The 17059-nt window shown below is 42.9% G+C and overlaps 1 protein-coding gene across 7 annotated transcripts in view; it reads right to left on the bottom strand.

Moving 5' to 3' along the window:
- Positions 1 to 17059, bottom strand: part of SLC6A6 (solute carrier family 6 member 6) — a 92922-nt gene that overhangs the window by 31634 nt on the left and 44229 nt on the right. For all 7 annotated transcript variants that reach the window (XM_064724405.1, XM_064724406.1, XM_064724403.1 and 4 more), the window contains 2 exons: positions 2267 to 2506; positions 1549 to 1683 (listed from right to left, as the gene is read on the bottom strand). In XM_064724405.1, the coding sequence (XP_064580475.1) occupies positions 1549 to 1683; positions 2267 to 2495 (364 nt within the window). In that variant the 5' untranslated portion in view covers positions 2496 to 2506. The remainder of the gene's footprint in view (positions 1 to 1548; positions 1684 to 2266; positions 2507 to 17059) is intronic.

Genomic DNA, 17059 nt, shown 5'->3' on the forward strand with positions numbered 1-17059 from the left:
CCATGTGGGCAGCCTCACTCTTGCCACACTGTGCCCCAAGCCAACTTTCCTGGCAGCAGCTCAGCTGGACAGCACCTGCACCACTCAGTTATCAACTGGCTGGGCTCAGTCCATGTGGGGGAAAAAAAAAAGACATCTCTTGAATGAGTTAAAAAGGAATCAGTGTGAAAGTGGTGGTTTCTGCCTCAATTTCACTTGTGCAAAGGAAGCATGGTATTTATGGATCTTATGGTTACCTGGATCAATCTCTGCTTGCACAGTTTGCCAGTTATGAACCACAAGCAAAATAAAAATATTTCCTTTAAAAATTTAGAGCTGTCTCTTACAAGAACCTGTGAGGCTCCCTTTAACATCACTCTGATGGATATTCCAGCACTTGGGGTTTTTATATATAAAATATACTGCCTCATATTTTACAGTTTAAAAGCTTGTTGCAGCAGGAGTCTTTATCACCAGAGATTATTTTAATGTCAGATGGAAACAAGCAGAGCAAGTGCTATTTATTCTGTACATCTGCATTTCTTTCAGCATATACAGCTAGTCACATTAGCTGCACTTTCTCTTGATGGATGCCTGGGAGATTGCTATTTAAACAAGGAACATTCCTTACTCCTCCTCCTCCTCCTCAAAAAGAAAAAAAAAAGTTTTCACAAAAGTGGGAGGAGGAGGAAGAAAATTAAGCTAAAGCAGCACAATTACATCACCCTCAGCAGCATTTTGAGTACTAGGTGGGAGGGTGAGCCTCAGAGAAAACCCCCACTTCTGCTTGGGGTGACATCAGGGGAGAGAGATGCCTGGAACAGCAACAGTGGCAGAGCTAGAGACACAGCAGTGTGAAGTGCCCACTCTCTCCAAATGGGATTTGAACAGGGCCACAGGTTTAGTGTTGTTATTTCAAATTATTCTGCCTGTGCTGTCCAGCTGTAAAGGGCAATCTACACATAAGACTGGCATTCTCTGTCATTTTTCTAACCTTTCATTTTTCCTTCTAGCTAACTTCCAGAGCAGCCTTCACACTGTTCCTGTGAGCATTGAGCAGGCAAAGGCCCTTTGATAACATCAGACCAACATTTGCTAGGACCTGCTCAATTATGACAAAAGCCCTGTTCCTGAATCCCACCAAAAAATGCTGTCCAGGTTTTGACTCCATCAGTAGCAGACAGATGACGCCAATGATAAACTTTCACATGGAAGACGGATTTTAATTTCCAGACCAAAATAACATTTCAATGATGGTTTCATTAATGCCATCTAGCCTTCCAAGACGACACTTTCTCTGATACCTGTAAACAAAATGTGCAATTGCCTTAAAAGGCATAATATGCAATTTCTTTCTTGGTTATTGGCAGTTTTGGCAGTTAACAAGCTGATAGCATCAAAATCAATATCTCACTTTGTCCTTCAGACTCTCTGACTTCCACCTTTCCAGGAACCAATATCATACCCTTAATTACTAGAGCAAATAGCTGAGTTAATGGGCATGAGGGGAATGCTGCTGCCACATATGGCTTACAGAGGGATCTGCAAAGCACAACAAGATGTACTAACCAGTGAAAATAGGGCAGATCTTTTCCCAGCATGTAATTCCACCTTCGGAGGTATACTGTCCTAGCACCACCTCCAGGAAAAACACGGGAAGACCTCCCCCAAACAGGAAAATGAAATAAGGTATAAGAAATGCACCTGTTGAGAAAATACAATAGTACATAACGAGATTAAATAATAGAACTTACACAAGATCATCAAAACGTGGCAACAGGCACATATAAAGAAAGATATTAGATACTTTAATATCACTATACAATAATTTTATTCTGGGGTATTTTTGCTCATTTTTTTTCGGCAAAAAGGATGAGTATAGGCTGGAAAGGACATATTCTTACCTCTTTAAAGTGAATATCTCCAATAACAATGGCAGATTGTTAGACACATAATACTTTTATATGGCTCAGACTGCTCTTACTCTGAAAACCCCTGGTCTGAAATCCTAATGGTCCATATTAATAGCATGTCTTCTAGTTAAAACTCAGTTGTAGCAGAAGAGCAGGAAAGGCTCAATAGCACAACATTAGAAATTGCTGCATTTTTTTTTCCCGAATAAAATTTTACAAATAACTATTCAGTGGTGAAACAATCTCGCATGAAGACTGGTGAGGGAGGCAGAAAACAGGGGTATGAACAGTCTTCTTAAAAACTGGATGAAGGCACTGAAAAACAGTGAGCATGGGGCACAGAGAGGGATTGCTGGGCGTGGATGGGAACTCACCTCCGCCGTTTTTGTAGCAGAGATACGGGAACCGCCAGACGTTGCCCAAACCGATGAATCCCCCCGCCACGGACAGCAGGAAGTCGATCTTGCTCGCCCACTTCTCCCGCTGCGGGGGCTTCCCCTCTGCCTCATCCTCAGGCCGTGTCCCCGGGCTCTTGCCGGGGGAAGGTTTGAGGATGTCCTTGTGGAAATCTTTCAAGCACTGAAGCTTTTCCTTTGTTGCCATATTTCTGCTTTCTACACAGAGAAAGAACAAAAGAAAAACAAGAGGGGTTTATTAAGCGGTCTTTTCCAGCTGAGCTCTCTTAACACTGCCAGAACTGTTTAGCCAAACTCGTTCTATACAAAACAGTGTTGTTTATTAAGCTGAGATAGGAAAATGCTTCTGATGACTTCACTGACCAGGAGAGGCAAAGTCCCCCTGCCTGTGTGGTCACCTCTGTGCAGGCAGAGCGGAGCAGAGCACCGTGAAGCGCTGGCACTGCTCGCTGCTGACCTGCTGCCCCAGCAGCGCTCCCCGTGCCCGCTCCTGCACGTGGCGCTCCTGGGCAAGCCTCTAACGCTGCTTCCATGCCCAAAATAAAGCACAAATCACTGTATCTGGCTCCTTCTAAAACATTTATGTGAAATACAGAATGGTAAATCTCACCTTGCCAGATAAAACCCATTCTTCTACTTCCCAATAATTTGAGCGATCCTGTGTTATTTACTGCCTGCAATTTCCATTCCCTCAAGTACTATAAACCTTTCAGAAAACTATACATTCATAAAAACTGCAACGGAAAGTCATTTGTTCTAATCAGCCTGCAGGAACTGAAGGAATCTTTTCAGTTTATTCCATTTTCATAACTGCACTGTTTTCCCTTGACATCAATAAAGGGACAGAAATAAGCCTTTATATTCAATTATTGTGAAATGCACACCTATGCAATGGAACAGTTTGCTGAGAACGATGGCTCCTTAGTTAATTAAAAAGTCAGTGGCATGAGTCATATTAAATCATAGCTGGTTTAATAATTTATATATATAATTTATTCTCAAAATCATAGACATTAAAAAATAATAACAGAAAGAATTATTCTAAAAAGTGCCTTTTTAACCAAGATTTTCTAATGAAAAAAATTTAGGAGTAACTCACAGCTTTTATGTTAACTGAGATGTCAGGCATATGTGGCCAATTAATTCCCCACATAACTCAAGTGACTTCAGCTGGCTCTGACCAGTTATTATTGCATAGTGTGTTGATACTGAAATTTTCACCACAACCAAGCAAACAAGCAAGTTTGTTCCAGATCATAACCACTCGCTGCTTATACATGTCATTATGAGTATAGTCATAAAAAAATCATGCTGCAGATTATGCTGTTTGATAGCTGCCAGCCTCCCCCATACCTGCACACTGGTTTTGATCTCTAACCTGACTGAGCTCGTGGCAGTGACCCGAGGATTGAGCTGACATTAGCTCTGCAGGAAGTTTTTAATCTGCACAAGATTTTGAGATAGATATGCATCACTGTACCTGCAATGCTTTCCACTCACCACGGAAAGTTTCAGACGGCTAACACAGCCACAAACCACAGCAGCTCCACACTCACCCCACTGGTGGCCTTCCAAAGCAGGCACTGTGACAGCAGCTGCCTATCAGGCCATGATCTGAAGAGGGACTTTAATCTCCACTACGTTAATCATTATGACTTTCTATTGGTTTTTAAACCAGGCCACTGGTGACACGAGCACTGCAATACCTCGTGACCAACAGCAGAGAGAGCTCACAGAAGGAAAAAGTGAATCACAGGGTGATGGACCATCACACCACTGCACGGGGATGAAGGCAGGGCATATCCCACCAAAACAGCTCCTGTTGGTCACTGTTAAGAGACATGGTATGAGATAAAGCAGTAATGGAATAAAAATGGTAGGGCTGGCTCTGTAACAGTCTTTAGGCACTTAGTTGCTTTTGGGCTTGATTCACAGTAGCTAACCTGAGTTGGGTATCATGAATGGAGATTAATGGAGGTGCCTCTAAAAGGGATTCACAGCAGCCTTAACCTCCCTGAGAAACCTGCATCTCACACCAAACCCCAAACAGACACCATCCTGCATAAACTCCTGGAGTCCTCTCTTGAGGGAGAAAAAAAAAGTGGACATAACTGCTTTTCTTCAAAGAGGTGGTTGAGGTTCTCTCTCTGCAACAGCTACCAGGTATGGAGAAAGCTCATTTTTGCTCTCTTTGCTGTCTGTGCTCCTTGAATCCCTATCTTTCATCTTACTGGAGCATGTCACAACCATCAGGCAACAGGCTATTCTGGGCTGAGGAATGGAGGGCATTTGGATCATCTCATGGAAGTTGTTCTTCACAGGGGTTATTGAAACACTCATCAACAGAGGGAGAAAGTGTGCAAAAGAGAGAGGCTCACACCTAGTGTTCAGGGTATGCTCTTTTTTTCACACAGTTTTTTGGTGAACCAGTGGGACAGCCATAAACCTGCTTAAGAGGGCACAGAGATATAGATTTATAGATCCCTGCAGGATTAGGTTTGAAATAGGAGCTTAACTGCTCCCTGTGGAGACTGATACTGGAAATACCCTGAAACAGACCACTGGGAACACAGGCTCCCCTTATGTAAAAAAACCTAAGGAGACCTTCAGCATTAGCCACCTCTAAGATTAAAAACTCTTCAGGATTGCAATTTTTTGCAATCTACTTTTATCTTGTGACACAGGGTTCTTTATTTTCCTGCCAGCTCTAATCCTCTTGCCTGTGGATTTACTTTGACCCAGGTGTTAGTCAGTTCTACCCAGAGTTTGGAAGGCTGACCAGTTGATTGCATTCTGTAAACCCTGGTTCTCCCTGGGACAAAGTGATCACCCTATGGTTTGTCCCAGTTAGCAGCACACAAAATGTGAAGTGATGCCTTTGCAGACTCTTTCTTTGTAAGTAAGTGGAACTACATTATAAAAAGGGATTTCTAATTTGTGTCAAGATACCCCAACTTAATGGCTGTGCTTGAAAACCTAATTAGTAAGTGTAAATTATGCTTCAGACTCAGCTGGTGTGTGGTGACAGATCGTGATCTCTCCCTTAGTCCATGAACCCTCAAGGTCATGCTTGCTTTTGGGGTCATTTCACTGTATAGGTGGCAGGAGATGAGCCACCAAAACTTTGGTGTCAGTCACCAGCTCTCAATAGTGAACAGGGGCACACTACCTATCCAAGGCTTGCACAAAATTAGTAACAGCCCAGCTTCACTGTGTACAGACTTGCCAAAATCCCAATTGTGTCTGGAAGACCGCAGCTGTGGCTGGCAGGCACGTACTGTCCACCAGTACCACAGGAACTGTCACTAAGTGGCCACCTGGGACTGTGGTCCCAGCCCATGTCACGTTCAAGGGATGTTGGATTTATCCCCCTTTGCTGCCAACCATTGGTGTCCACCCAGCCATTCCCAATTACAGGAACTGTCTACAAAGGCTGCAAGGGTGGGGGGTAGGGGCGATTCTCCCTGGTGAAGAAAAGCCAAGAAAAGTAAGTTTGTTTAGTGAAAGGCATTGTCTTTTTCCTTAATGGGGTTGGAGTTTCATTTCCTTTAGCTATGTCCCACTGGGTGAGGCTAAAATGGCTCTTAAGGGAAACAGTCTGACAGAGATGCTGAAACAATATGTTGTCACCGCCCAGGTCAGAACCAGAGAATAATAGGTTATTTTTACTGTATCACTTAGTGGGGATGGTATCCGAGATCTAAGTCCATCAGATTCCCCCAAGGAAATATATTGTGAAAAAATGCTCTCACAACCACAGAGTCCAAAAGGAGCGATCCAAGTCTGAGGCATGTGTCTGCCTCCCAGAGACACACGTCTGCCTTCCAGGAGCCACATCTGACTGTGAGAGTACCCCCTCCAGGAAGCTTCAGATGGCCCCAGGAAGCTTTGGCTTCATCTGATGAACTCAATATGGATAAATAAAAAGCAGCAGTCAAGCCTGCTATTTATGGTGTGCCCCTAGGCTGAGCCCAGTCACACTGCAAGGGCCTGATCCGATAGCAAAGGGGAGAAAAAATCCAGACTGGGCCAGACCCAGAACTGCTCTCACATACACTGGCACAAACCCTCATTAACTGAGAATGGAGTAATCAATTATCAAATCAATGCTGGTAAAATATGGAAAAACAGAACAAGGGATCAAGCATGGGCACTTTGCACTTCTCAAGTATCTGCTCACTGGTGCAGCCAGGCGGCCCTTCCACACGTGTCTGTGCCTTGTACAAATTTCATCAGTGAAATGCCCTGCAATAACCCAGGCTCTCCTGCTGCCCCATGACTGATCAGTCTTTGACGCACAGGTGAAAATATCTCCATAAAAGGAGCACTTTCACAGCCAGCTTGGCTTGGGCCATCCCCTGGGCTACAGCAATCAGGAGCCTGCACCTCAGATAACCCATACCCTTTAAAAAAATACTGGCATTGAAATGCAATCCCTCATAACACGCAAAAACCATGAGGGGTAGAGGAAGGAGAAGGCTGCACAGAGGGGGCAGATGGTGAGCCATGCCCATGAGGGAAGGCCACCAGCACAGCCAGGAGCTGCTGGTTGTCAAAACAGACACAACTCCCAATACTGCTGAACCACTGACTTTTTTTGTCAGACAACCCATGGATTACACATCTGAAAATACACTGTGGTCAGTTTTTGCTTTGGGATTACAGTAATGATCCGCTCCAAGCTTCTTACAGCCGGACACAAGCGACCAATGCACAGCAACATCTTCCAGGAGGAGCCTCGAGGACAAGCACATCATGGATGCCACCTCATTTAACAGTCTCTAAAAATCAAATCTTTCCAAATGCTGATGGAAATGGGAAAATCAAAGTCTGCCTGAACACACAGCTATGTATTTGTAAATATTTACACATGCTAAAATGCATGCCCTGTCTTGCATGTGAACACCAGAAGCCACAGCAAAGCAGATACTTATTTTTTGGCCAATGCATATAAACTTTGATTAAAAATATCAGCATACTAAATTGTTGACTAGAGTGGTAAGTGAATGTGGTTTTTTCTAGCTTCTATTTCTGTTGGAAAACTAAAAGCAAAGTACACATTCAGTTCTTTTACCTTGATGGGAATGTTGCTTGAAGAAAATTGTATGGCTATACCACTGTTTAATGGACTATTTCTGCAATATCATCATTACTTCTGCTTTCAAGGACCCTTCTCTAGTAAGTTCAGCCTGTGCAGAATGTATATCTTGAGCTTCTCAGTGCTGTCTCATCCTTTTCTGCCTCAATGACTTTTGAAAGACATCAGTTTACCACATTATAATTAATTCTTCTAACCCTGTTTAAGCTCACTGCTTCTTTAGACACTGCCATCTATCTTATTTTCTGTCATTTATTTTGTATCCTGCAAATTGAAGTCAACATTCCCTTAAAAACTGAGCTTTCCCAGAACTGCCAATCTATTTGTGGATTGGCTCTTTGAAAAAATTATTATTATTTTACATTCACATTCATGAATATTTCAAAATTAGATGCCCTGACTGCTGGATCAGAGCTGGTCTTCAAATAAGCAGCTTCCACTTTCATTGAGAGCAATGGAAAAACTGCTATTGATTTCAACAGTAGTAGGATCAGGTCCCAAATAAAACTGCATTTATTATGTTTGGCGTGTTTCCTAGGATTACTTGGAACTTTGAAAGCTGTAATTCTTGATGTTGACAGCTCTCCCTCCCTCTCAGGGCAGTGTGGTTAAGCCAATCGATACATGATTAAAATAAACAGCCCCTTGATCAAACTTATGGCTTCAGTGCAAGTCTTTCTGATCTGGAGGAAAAAAAAGCCTTTATGTCTGCCAGCCCTCAACGCCCCACCAGAATCCAAGGAGCACCTGACTTCACTTATTGTCCCTAATTCATATCCAAGTTCATTCTGCTTCATTGAACAAGATACCCACAATTTCTGAAAATAAAACCACTCTCTTTACTGCACACACTGCCTCTCCTCCTCTTAAAAACTGCCTCTAAAAATTCCCTGAACTACAGCTCACTGTTCTGTCTTTAAGGAACTCCTCTTTTCTTTTCCCTGGGTTTGGGTTGTTATTTAAATCTTAGAACCCATTTGTCCTTTCTTCTTAGTTTTTGCTCCAAATTTCTCCATCTCCCTTCTCACTTCTTCATAATTTCCTTTTCTTTCACTGTGATGCTTTTTTTAGTCTTCTAAGACTGACTGGAAAATCTGCTACCAAAAATTTTCTAGGAGGAAAATGAACTTCTTTATAAAGCTGAAGACTACTCTGAAAGAAAAGCCCAGGGCTTAATGCAATTTCTTTTTCATCAGTTGTGGTCTGGACAAAAGGTATCTTTTTTTCCCTACATGCTTTTTTTCTTGCTGCTGTTTCCATTCATTTTCTTCAAATGCTTCAAATAGGCACCATGTCACAGCACCAAGCTGTTATAAAATCCTGCATCTTTGCTCAGATTTCAGCAGCAGAAAATCTGCAGTCACATAATACTCTAGATGCTCATTTTGTTCTACTTATTTATGTCAAAGAACAAAGCAGTTACAACTAAACCCAGAACAGGAGGAAATGAAAAACTCCGTTTCCGTTGTGTGGGGTAGAAAGGAGGAAAATGAACACCCACAAATTCCAATGGATTTCAGAGGGAGCATGACCCTGACCCTAAACAGGGGCTGAGGCAAAGATGATGCTCCCCAGGCTCAGGCATGGAGCCTGATTGCCCAGGAGATGGCACAGGGCAGCGCTGGCAGTCAGCAGGGAGGAGCATGGCATGCAGCGGAGCTCTGGCACACTGAGCCACACTGGTCATGACTCTGTCCTGCTGAAATCCCCTGTGGGATTTCAGTATCTCCTGTATCCCAAATGTCCTGTCTGGACAGCCATGGTGCTCCTGCTCTGTCCCTCCTCAGAGAAGGGGTTGCTCTGGCAAAGGCAACCAAGGGAAGGAGCGAGGGGTTGGCAGAGGCAGAGAAACTGAGGGGAAGCTGCTGGTAACTCTGTGCAGGAGAACAACCAGTTAAAACTTGGGTTTGCTCACGTGAGGCCAACTGCTGACCCAATTTAATGCCTCTGGGTGTGCCAGCTCACAGCCTCCTGACTGCCAACAGGCTGGAAAGAAGCACCAGCTTCCCACTGCCATCCCTGCCTGCTCCCTCTGCTCTACCAGCTCACCCACTGGGAAAGTGGAAAACCATTCCTTCTCTGGGTGACACCACCTCTTTGTCTTTATGAGAGGACCCTTAACCAAATGCATTCTATCCATGTGGTGTAGCAAGCTGATGGCTTTCCAAGCAAGATGGGCATGGCTGAAGAAGATTCAACAAGCTGTGCACATCCTCAACCCTTCAGCCTCCTTGCACCCTGAAGTTATACACCTTCTGACCAAGGGAACAAGCATTGCTGTATTTTACCTTCAATTCTGAAGGTCTGCATCTGAATGGATTGAAATTGTCTATCAAGCATGGTGTCAATTAAATAATTTCTATTGCCACAAATGAACCACATCAAAATCAATTAAGGGATGTCCTTCATCCTGCTATAAAAAAGGCAAACCCCCTAAAGCTCACAAAGTTTATGAACTCAAACAGCCAGTGTTGTGCACTGTGCCTATTGAATTTTTTGCTTGTGATTAATAGTGTATTGATCCTATGTGACACTTCTGCAAGGCACTTGCAACACATGATAATGTCAGACAGCCAATTTCCATGCTACAATAATGGAGCACTGCCCCTGAGCAGGGAAGATAAACAATAAAGTAGTCATTTAGTGAGGCAAATGTGCAATAAAACATATGAATTCATTATATCAAAGTAGTTTTTTCTTGGAGATTAATAATTTCACCCTCACCTATTTTTTTCTTTCATGCTAATTCTAAATTTAGCCTTAAATTAACTGAGTTTACCAATGCTAATGTTTAGGGCTTTCTCACAATTAAGGAGTACTGTACTTTTTCATTATGCTTTCTAACTAAGTAAAAAACAGATGGATGTGTAAGATTACACATTTTTGGAGAAACAAGTAGAGTCTTCTATACCCAGCAATGGCTTTGATCAGCTGTTGCCATACCTGCCTAGGCCACCCCCACACAAAGCCAGAGTTGTGTTTTTACTGCCTCTATCCATTCATCTTAAACAATAACTGAGGACAGATTTTTATCCCACCTGTGGCAGCTGTACAAACATGTCACACAGCACCTTATTCCCAGAAATCTAGATCCCCACACCACCAGTGGAAGGGAACAATCCTTTCTTCTCCTTTGTTCCTGTGCCCCATCTGCTCAACACCTGATTATTTTTTTTTTCTAGAGTACATTAATGGAAGGAAGAGTTGTGCAACACAGCTCTGTGGGTGGAAAGCAGCCAGCCAACCTGCACCAGGAAAACAGCTATTACACGCACGCGATCCGCAGTGTTAGTCCCATTACAGGGCTATAAAATCTGAGCAGGTTACAAAGCCCTGAGGGCTGGGCCGTGAGCACTAAAACTTAATGGAGAGAGGGAGCTACTTTTGATTTTAGCCTTGACTTCTCCTCCATGCTGGCAGTAAATATCAGCAAAAATACGACTCAGTGACAGAAATTAGCTGTAATCTTTTAAGAAGTGGAGCATCAGCCCTTTGCTGATGAACCAGGCTACTCAGGTGACTGGGGTGCTCTGCCAGGGCACCTCCTCTCACAGGCCTTCAGCCACAGAGATTTCCTGAGCACCTTGAGGTTTAATTTACTGTTGTTGTTTTCTTTCCTTCAAGCAAAAAACAAGAAGAAAAAAAAAAGGGAACAAAAACTTTAGGCGCATGAAGTTTCACACAGGAAATGAAATGGAAACCACTGACACGGCAGCGCAGCAGCACGAGCGGGTCTGCAGGAGACGTGCAAAAAGAAGAAGTGGCAAAGCTGATGAACAAGCTCAGGGAGAGCACAACTTTGCAAAACAGATTGGTGAAACATAGACTTTCACACACACAAAAAAGTGAAGCTCTGTAGCCACTATGATATTTATTTGCTCTCCTGCAGCTGGTGCCAGGTGCTGGCTTGCACGGCCGGACAATGGTATGTTTTGTTTAATCCCAGAACAGCCTTGGCTCTGTCTCCAGCTGCAGCCCCGTCCTCTCAATTTCCCTGGCTGCCCAGAGCCACTCACTGTGCTCCTGGAGGCCATTTGAGAAAGGATAGCATTATGTCCTACACGCCTTGCAATGGGCATTATTTGACCAAAATAAAGAAATAAAGTTCTGAGCTGCAAATAGATCCTTTGGTACTGAGCACTAAACCACCATGTTTTTAAATACCACGTGATTCAGACTGATTCCCAACCAGAGGTGTATTTTCAGTTCAGTTTTGCCATGGGTCTCTGACATTTGCTTTCACAGACCGAGAGCTGTGCTCATTTTTATGTAAAGAGATATGAAAACCAAACAGTGCCAGAGCAAATACTTCACTTTTCCAAGGAAACTAACACATAAACCACTTCTGCATACCACGGTCTGCAAAGTGCAGAGCACACACCAAGCAGGAACAAAACCCTGGGCTCACACACTACTTGGACAAAAGCCTCACAGAATTCACTCTCGAATTGCAGCCTCCAAAGGGAATTGTATTAGAGCAAAGGCTGACACCAACACAAGACACAAGTATCTGCAGTCCCATCTTCATACCAGGGTCAATCTCACAGCCTACAGGTACTTCTTACTTGTTTTTTGTTGGCTTTTGCAGGTAAGCTTCCCCAAATACAGCATGCAAACAGCCTGAGTATTTTTCTCCATCTCTTCTTATCTTTTCACACAAATGCTAGCTGGTGGTTTCATTGCAGGTTGCTTTTATAGTCCTGGCCTGACTACTATAAACTGAACTTACTCCTGTTACCAGCTAAGGATTTCTCTTAATGCAATTTCATCTTTGTGAACACATTCAAATAGGATACCAATATGGCACATTAACTTTATTACCTAAAGCTGTCTTCATCATGACTACAATTGTTTTTTACTACTTGGTTTTCTTATGCAAAAGTTAATAACGGACAGGTGGGAAATTGTTTAAAGTGGAACTGCAAACAATAGGCCCCTGACAAGCAGCTGAGAGAGTGACAAAACCACTTCACATGCAAAGTAATGGTAGAAAGTGAGAGGCTTCCTTTAGTTGACTTGTCTGAATTTTTGGAACTTGTGATAGCTTTACAGAAGGAGAAATCACCTAGGTGATTCAAAGTCAGATGTACTGCTTGAAGTTCCACATTTGGATACTCACTGTCCATGGAATTTGACTTGTAACCTATTGCTTGTGTACTGCACAAAGAGCAGTGGAGAAGGCAACTTCAACCCTACTGAGCAACAGTATCTCCCATTGCTATATTCCCTCCACCAGGCACAAAACCCTTTTCACACTTGAAAGAGCAGTACTCTGCATCATTTAGGCAGGATCTGTAAGAGGTATGTGGTTACAGAAAAGGGAAGGCAGCAGTGAAAGCAAGTCTACCCTGTTAAATCTTGACTTTAGAATCCTGTCTTGTATAAAAGGGGACAAGAAATACTCCCATTTCTTTTTCCCACTAAGGGAGTTTTTGAAGGTTTTTTTGCCTTAGAATAGATACATCATTGTCCAAAATCCCCATGACTGATATGGTGAATCTGAGTGCAATCTTGCTTTCCCTCAGCACAATTAAAATAACATTGTTCTGACAAAGGGCGTTTTTTTTGGCTAACATATGGGCTGACCATGAAAATTTGCTGCCCAATGGAGCTGGCAGATGCCCCTGTGCACGTCCCAGCTTTCTGGCAGACAGCTGCAGGGCTGGGAGAGCCCTGAGCTGAGGAGCAGATGCTCTGTGCAGCATTAACTCCCTCACGTGGTTACAGCCACATGAGGAAACCAGCACGTAACGGCCCAGCCAGGGCACTTGGTGGCTCACTAAATCCTAAATACCCCAAAGCTCTCTTCAAGGCTGCTACAGAATGAGATTTGTCACTGAAAAGGGGAAAAAAAAGGGTGATATTTACTTCTAAATGCTTCCTGATATAATTATGCTTTAAACTCTTCAATTGATAACTTCAGTTGGAACCTACTGAAGATTTGAAGAGAACTCAGGTGAAATCCTGCTACAAATTCCAAATAATTTCAGAGATACCCAAATTTCACCTACTAATCTCATCTGAGGTCACCATTTACATCTTGATATTGTTCCCATGTAAGTAAAACTCTGTCACCTCACCTCACTGACCTTCAGGAAATCTCTCCTGCTCCATGCAGGTATGAATGACAGGGAGTGAGGAGTTAATGACATGCACGGCACTATGGCTGAATCACTACAGGAAATGGGCATTAAACAGAACCATAAAGTAATTCAGGGTAGAAGGCATTTCTGGAGGTCACATTGCCCAGCCTCCTGCTCAAAGAAAGGCCAACATTAAAATCAGACTGGCTTGCTGATGGCCTCATCTGGTCAAGCTCTGGCCAAGTGTGGAGACTGTACAACCCAACTCATCCCACTGCTTCACTCTGCTCAGGATGAACATTTATTCCACATAAACAACCTGAATGTCTCTATTGGACCAAGAAAGAAGATGAGGAGGAAAAGGGAGAGGAAGATTAATACAGAATGACAAGTTGATACCAAATGGAAGGCTCACTCTTCACTCTTCTGGTACTGCACACACACAGTACAAGCAGTTGGAAAGCCAAAGATACTGAGGGGGTCTGTGGTGAGTGACAATGGGTGAGCTCCAGGTTAGGTACAGAAAAAGCAACAGTCCCTGGTGGCAGCATATCAGACAATACCCATTTTATTGTCAAACATATTCCTTTAAGAAAACCAAACAAAAAGCCTTACTGAGTGCTTCAGTGCATGCCAAGCAATTATTGCTCTCCACAATGTGTCCTGTGACTCACTGTGCCACAATGAACTGGCATATGGTGCTCATTCAGGGTATATAACTCACACATTAGCTCTGAAGAGCTAATAGTTACTTGGACTCTAGTTAATTTTGGGAGTTTCAAATTTCCCCATGGCAGTGCAATAAATGTCATGCTTATTATGGTATTATTATTATTTTTAAGAAGTGTTTTTAGTGGCAGGCAAGTGTCATTAACGCCTCAAATCTCTCGTATGCAATGAAAATCAATTCAGACCAACTCTGGCATGCAAAAGCACATAAATAACTGGTAAATACTACCTGTGGTCTTCTGAGTCCAGATTTGACTGATGCCAAGAGCAATCAACTCCTTTTTGGCTGCAAAGGACAGGACGGCACTCAATACCTTGCAGAAGGCACTCAGTACCTGGCAAAAATCGAGCTTTCTGTGTGCCAGCTCCCCATGAAAGAGCAAACCATGGAGCACGTGGTACAAAAAAGGTTCTCTTCTCTTGCAAGGGAAGGCAATCTCCCAGAGAGACACAGAGCCAGCTCCCTGTACGGTGTCAAATACTACTCTGGCCTGGAAAGGGGGCACTCTCTCTTATGAAAGGAAACATAAAAAGTAACACAGCTTCTCTCTTTGAGTGAGTCTGCCCAAGAGCAGTAGACTAGAAATCTAATTTTCATCATGAAGAAAACATCAGAGAGGCTTAAAAGCAGAGACTGAGTAGTGGCAGAAGAAACTGTGTGCAATTTCAAGAAAATTCTTCTCTTGTAATCAAGATGCCTCAAATGAGCCCAGGCTGACCATGACTTGTGAGGACAATCAGGAAAACATGGCTTCAACAGAGTTCTAATGGAGCTTTCCACTCTACCCAGATGACTTCATGGGGGTAAGAATCCTGTAGAGGTAAGGGCTACTTAACACTTATATACATTTGACAGAAGTACACTGAAGCCAGTGCTATCATTAGCAAAAGTGGATCAGAAAGATGGAAGTGGCTAATTCAGATTTTGTCCATGTAGGGACTCAGAGCTGCAGCAGAAGTGAACGGGGTTGAAGGCCAGCAGGGCTGATTCCTGAAAAAGAGGGCCTGACTTCTGACATAATTTGCACAATAAAGCAATAGCAATGCTACTGGAATCAACAAAACTATGCTGGAATAAATCAGTTGAGAATTATATCCTGAATTTGTATGTCTTTGAGCTAATTTCATAGGTATAAAACAACATTAACATCTCAAATGTGACTTGGAAGGCAAAACATAAACACTTCAGCCTAAAGCTCTACTGCTCTGATCCCCAAGGACACAATTATTCCTTCAGTGGTTTCCTGTATAGACCAAATGCAATTATTACCAATACAAATATTTTTCCCTTGTGTTTTTGCTTTACAAAACATAAATTTGGACTGTGTCATCTCAGGTGTTTTCTTTAGCATTTAACACAACAGTGATGGAAGAATATGGGCATGACTGTACTATGAATGGCTGTGGGGAATAAGGACCTGCTCTGCCTATTTCCTCACCTTGAATCTCCTGAACTCGTTATCTCTGAGTGGGAGATAGCTGAAATTGTGCCTGAACAAAGACTCCCAGCATTTAACTTACATTTTTTGTCATTGCTCCATAGGTTCTTTGCTAATGGTCACAACATATTCCCCATCTCCTCATAAATATCTTTATTAAAATATTTGTTGCATCTCACTCAGCTACCTTCCTCTAGGAATGTGTTCAAGAAAAGGCAAAAGTACATAACTATTACATAGAACTCAGGCCTTTTTCCAATCAAAAGTCATATTCATCTATGCAAAACTGTCAGTCTTCATTTCACCCAAGGAAATAAAACCAGCATTTAGGTAATAACCACCTTCACCTCAATGCAAGGACTCTCCTGCCAGAGAAGGAAATGCTGCCCTTGACCAAATCCCAAACATTCATTCTCTTATTGGCTAATTCATGACAGTGCTAGCTAGATTTTCATTATAGAGCATTATTTGTAGCTGCTGTTTTCATGAAGCAGCTGTAATAAACAAGTGAGACTTATGTTCCTTTTAAAATTGCTTGAAATAATTAGCACTGTTAAATTTAGACTCTGAAAAAATCTGAGTCTACTGATTTTTCTATTTTTTTAATAAACACAGAAGCTACAAAGCAATCTACCACCACCAGTCAGGCCTGGGTCAGAATAGTATGTATGCCATATAGCAGCCAAAATGTGTTTCACAAGAGGAATTAACCTAACTTCTCCAAACAACCTTTTAAAAGTAAATGATGGTTGTGCTGAATGAAATGTTTTAACAACTGCACTGTGTGCTATTTTTCTCCAGCCTAAATGCAGACGGGGATTTTATTTTATTCCTGTTCTGGTCTGTACAGCTACAAATGGGCACCCTGGATGTGAATTACACTGGTGAGATCAATGGAAAGCAGGATCAATACCAAGACCCAGACCCAGACCAGAACTTTGCTGCTGCTTCCTACCTTGATTTAGATGTGCATCTAAAAGCCCTGACCCACGTCAGACATTCAGATACCAAACCCAGAGCTTGTGGTTTGCCCTCATCTCTGCACCATTTACTTTTTCCACTCATTGCTCCTCGACCACAGCTGGCTGTATTGACAGTCCAGACACTTATTTAGAATAAGCAAACACGGTGCCCTCTCCAGCCCAATTTGGCTGTTTCACTGCTGGTGCTGCACTTCAGAGCCTGATCCAACAAACCTGCTTTGTAGCACAGAACAAACATCCTCTAAAAAGCTTTCCACTCATACTTGGGGTTTTTGGGTTGGTTGGTTGGTCAGTTCTGTGACTCACCAGCCTTACAGTATTTTTCGTGGTGCAGGTGCCACCACCTCAGTGGTCCAGGTTTCCTCAGAGCATGGGAAAGACAAGATGAAACTCCAGGGGCCAGGACAGAACCTTAACAG

This window comes from Zonotrichia leucophrys, chromosome 12 (genome assembly GCF_028769735.1).
Source record: "Zonotrichia leucophrys gambelii isolate GWCS_2022_RI chromosome 12, RI_Zleu_2.0, whole genome shotgun sequence".
NCBI lineage: Eukaryota > Metazoa > Chordata > Aves > Passeriformes > Passerellidae > Zonotrichia > Zonotrichia leucophrys.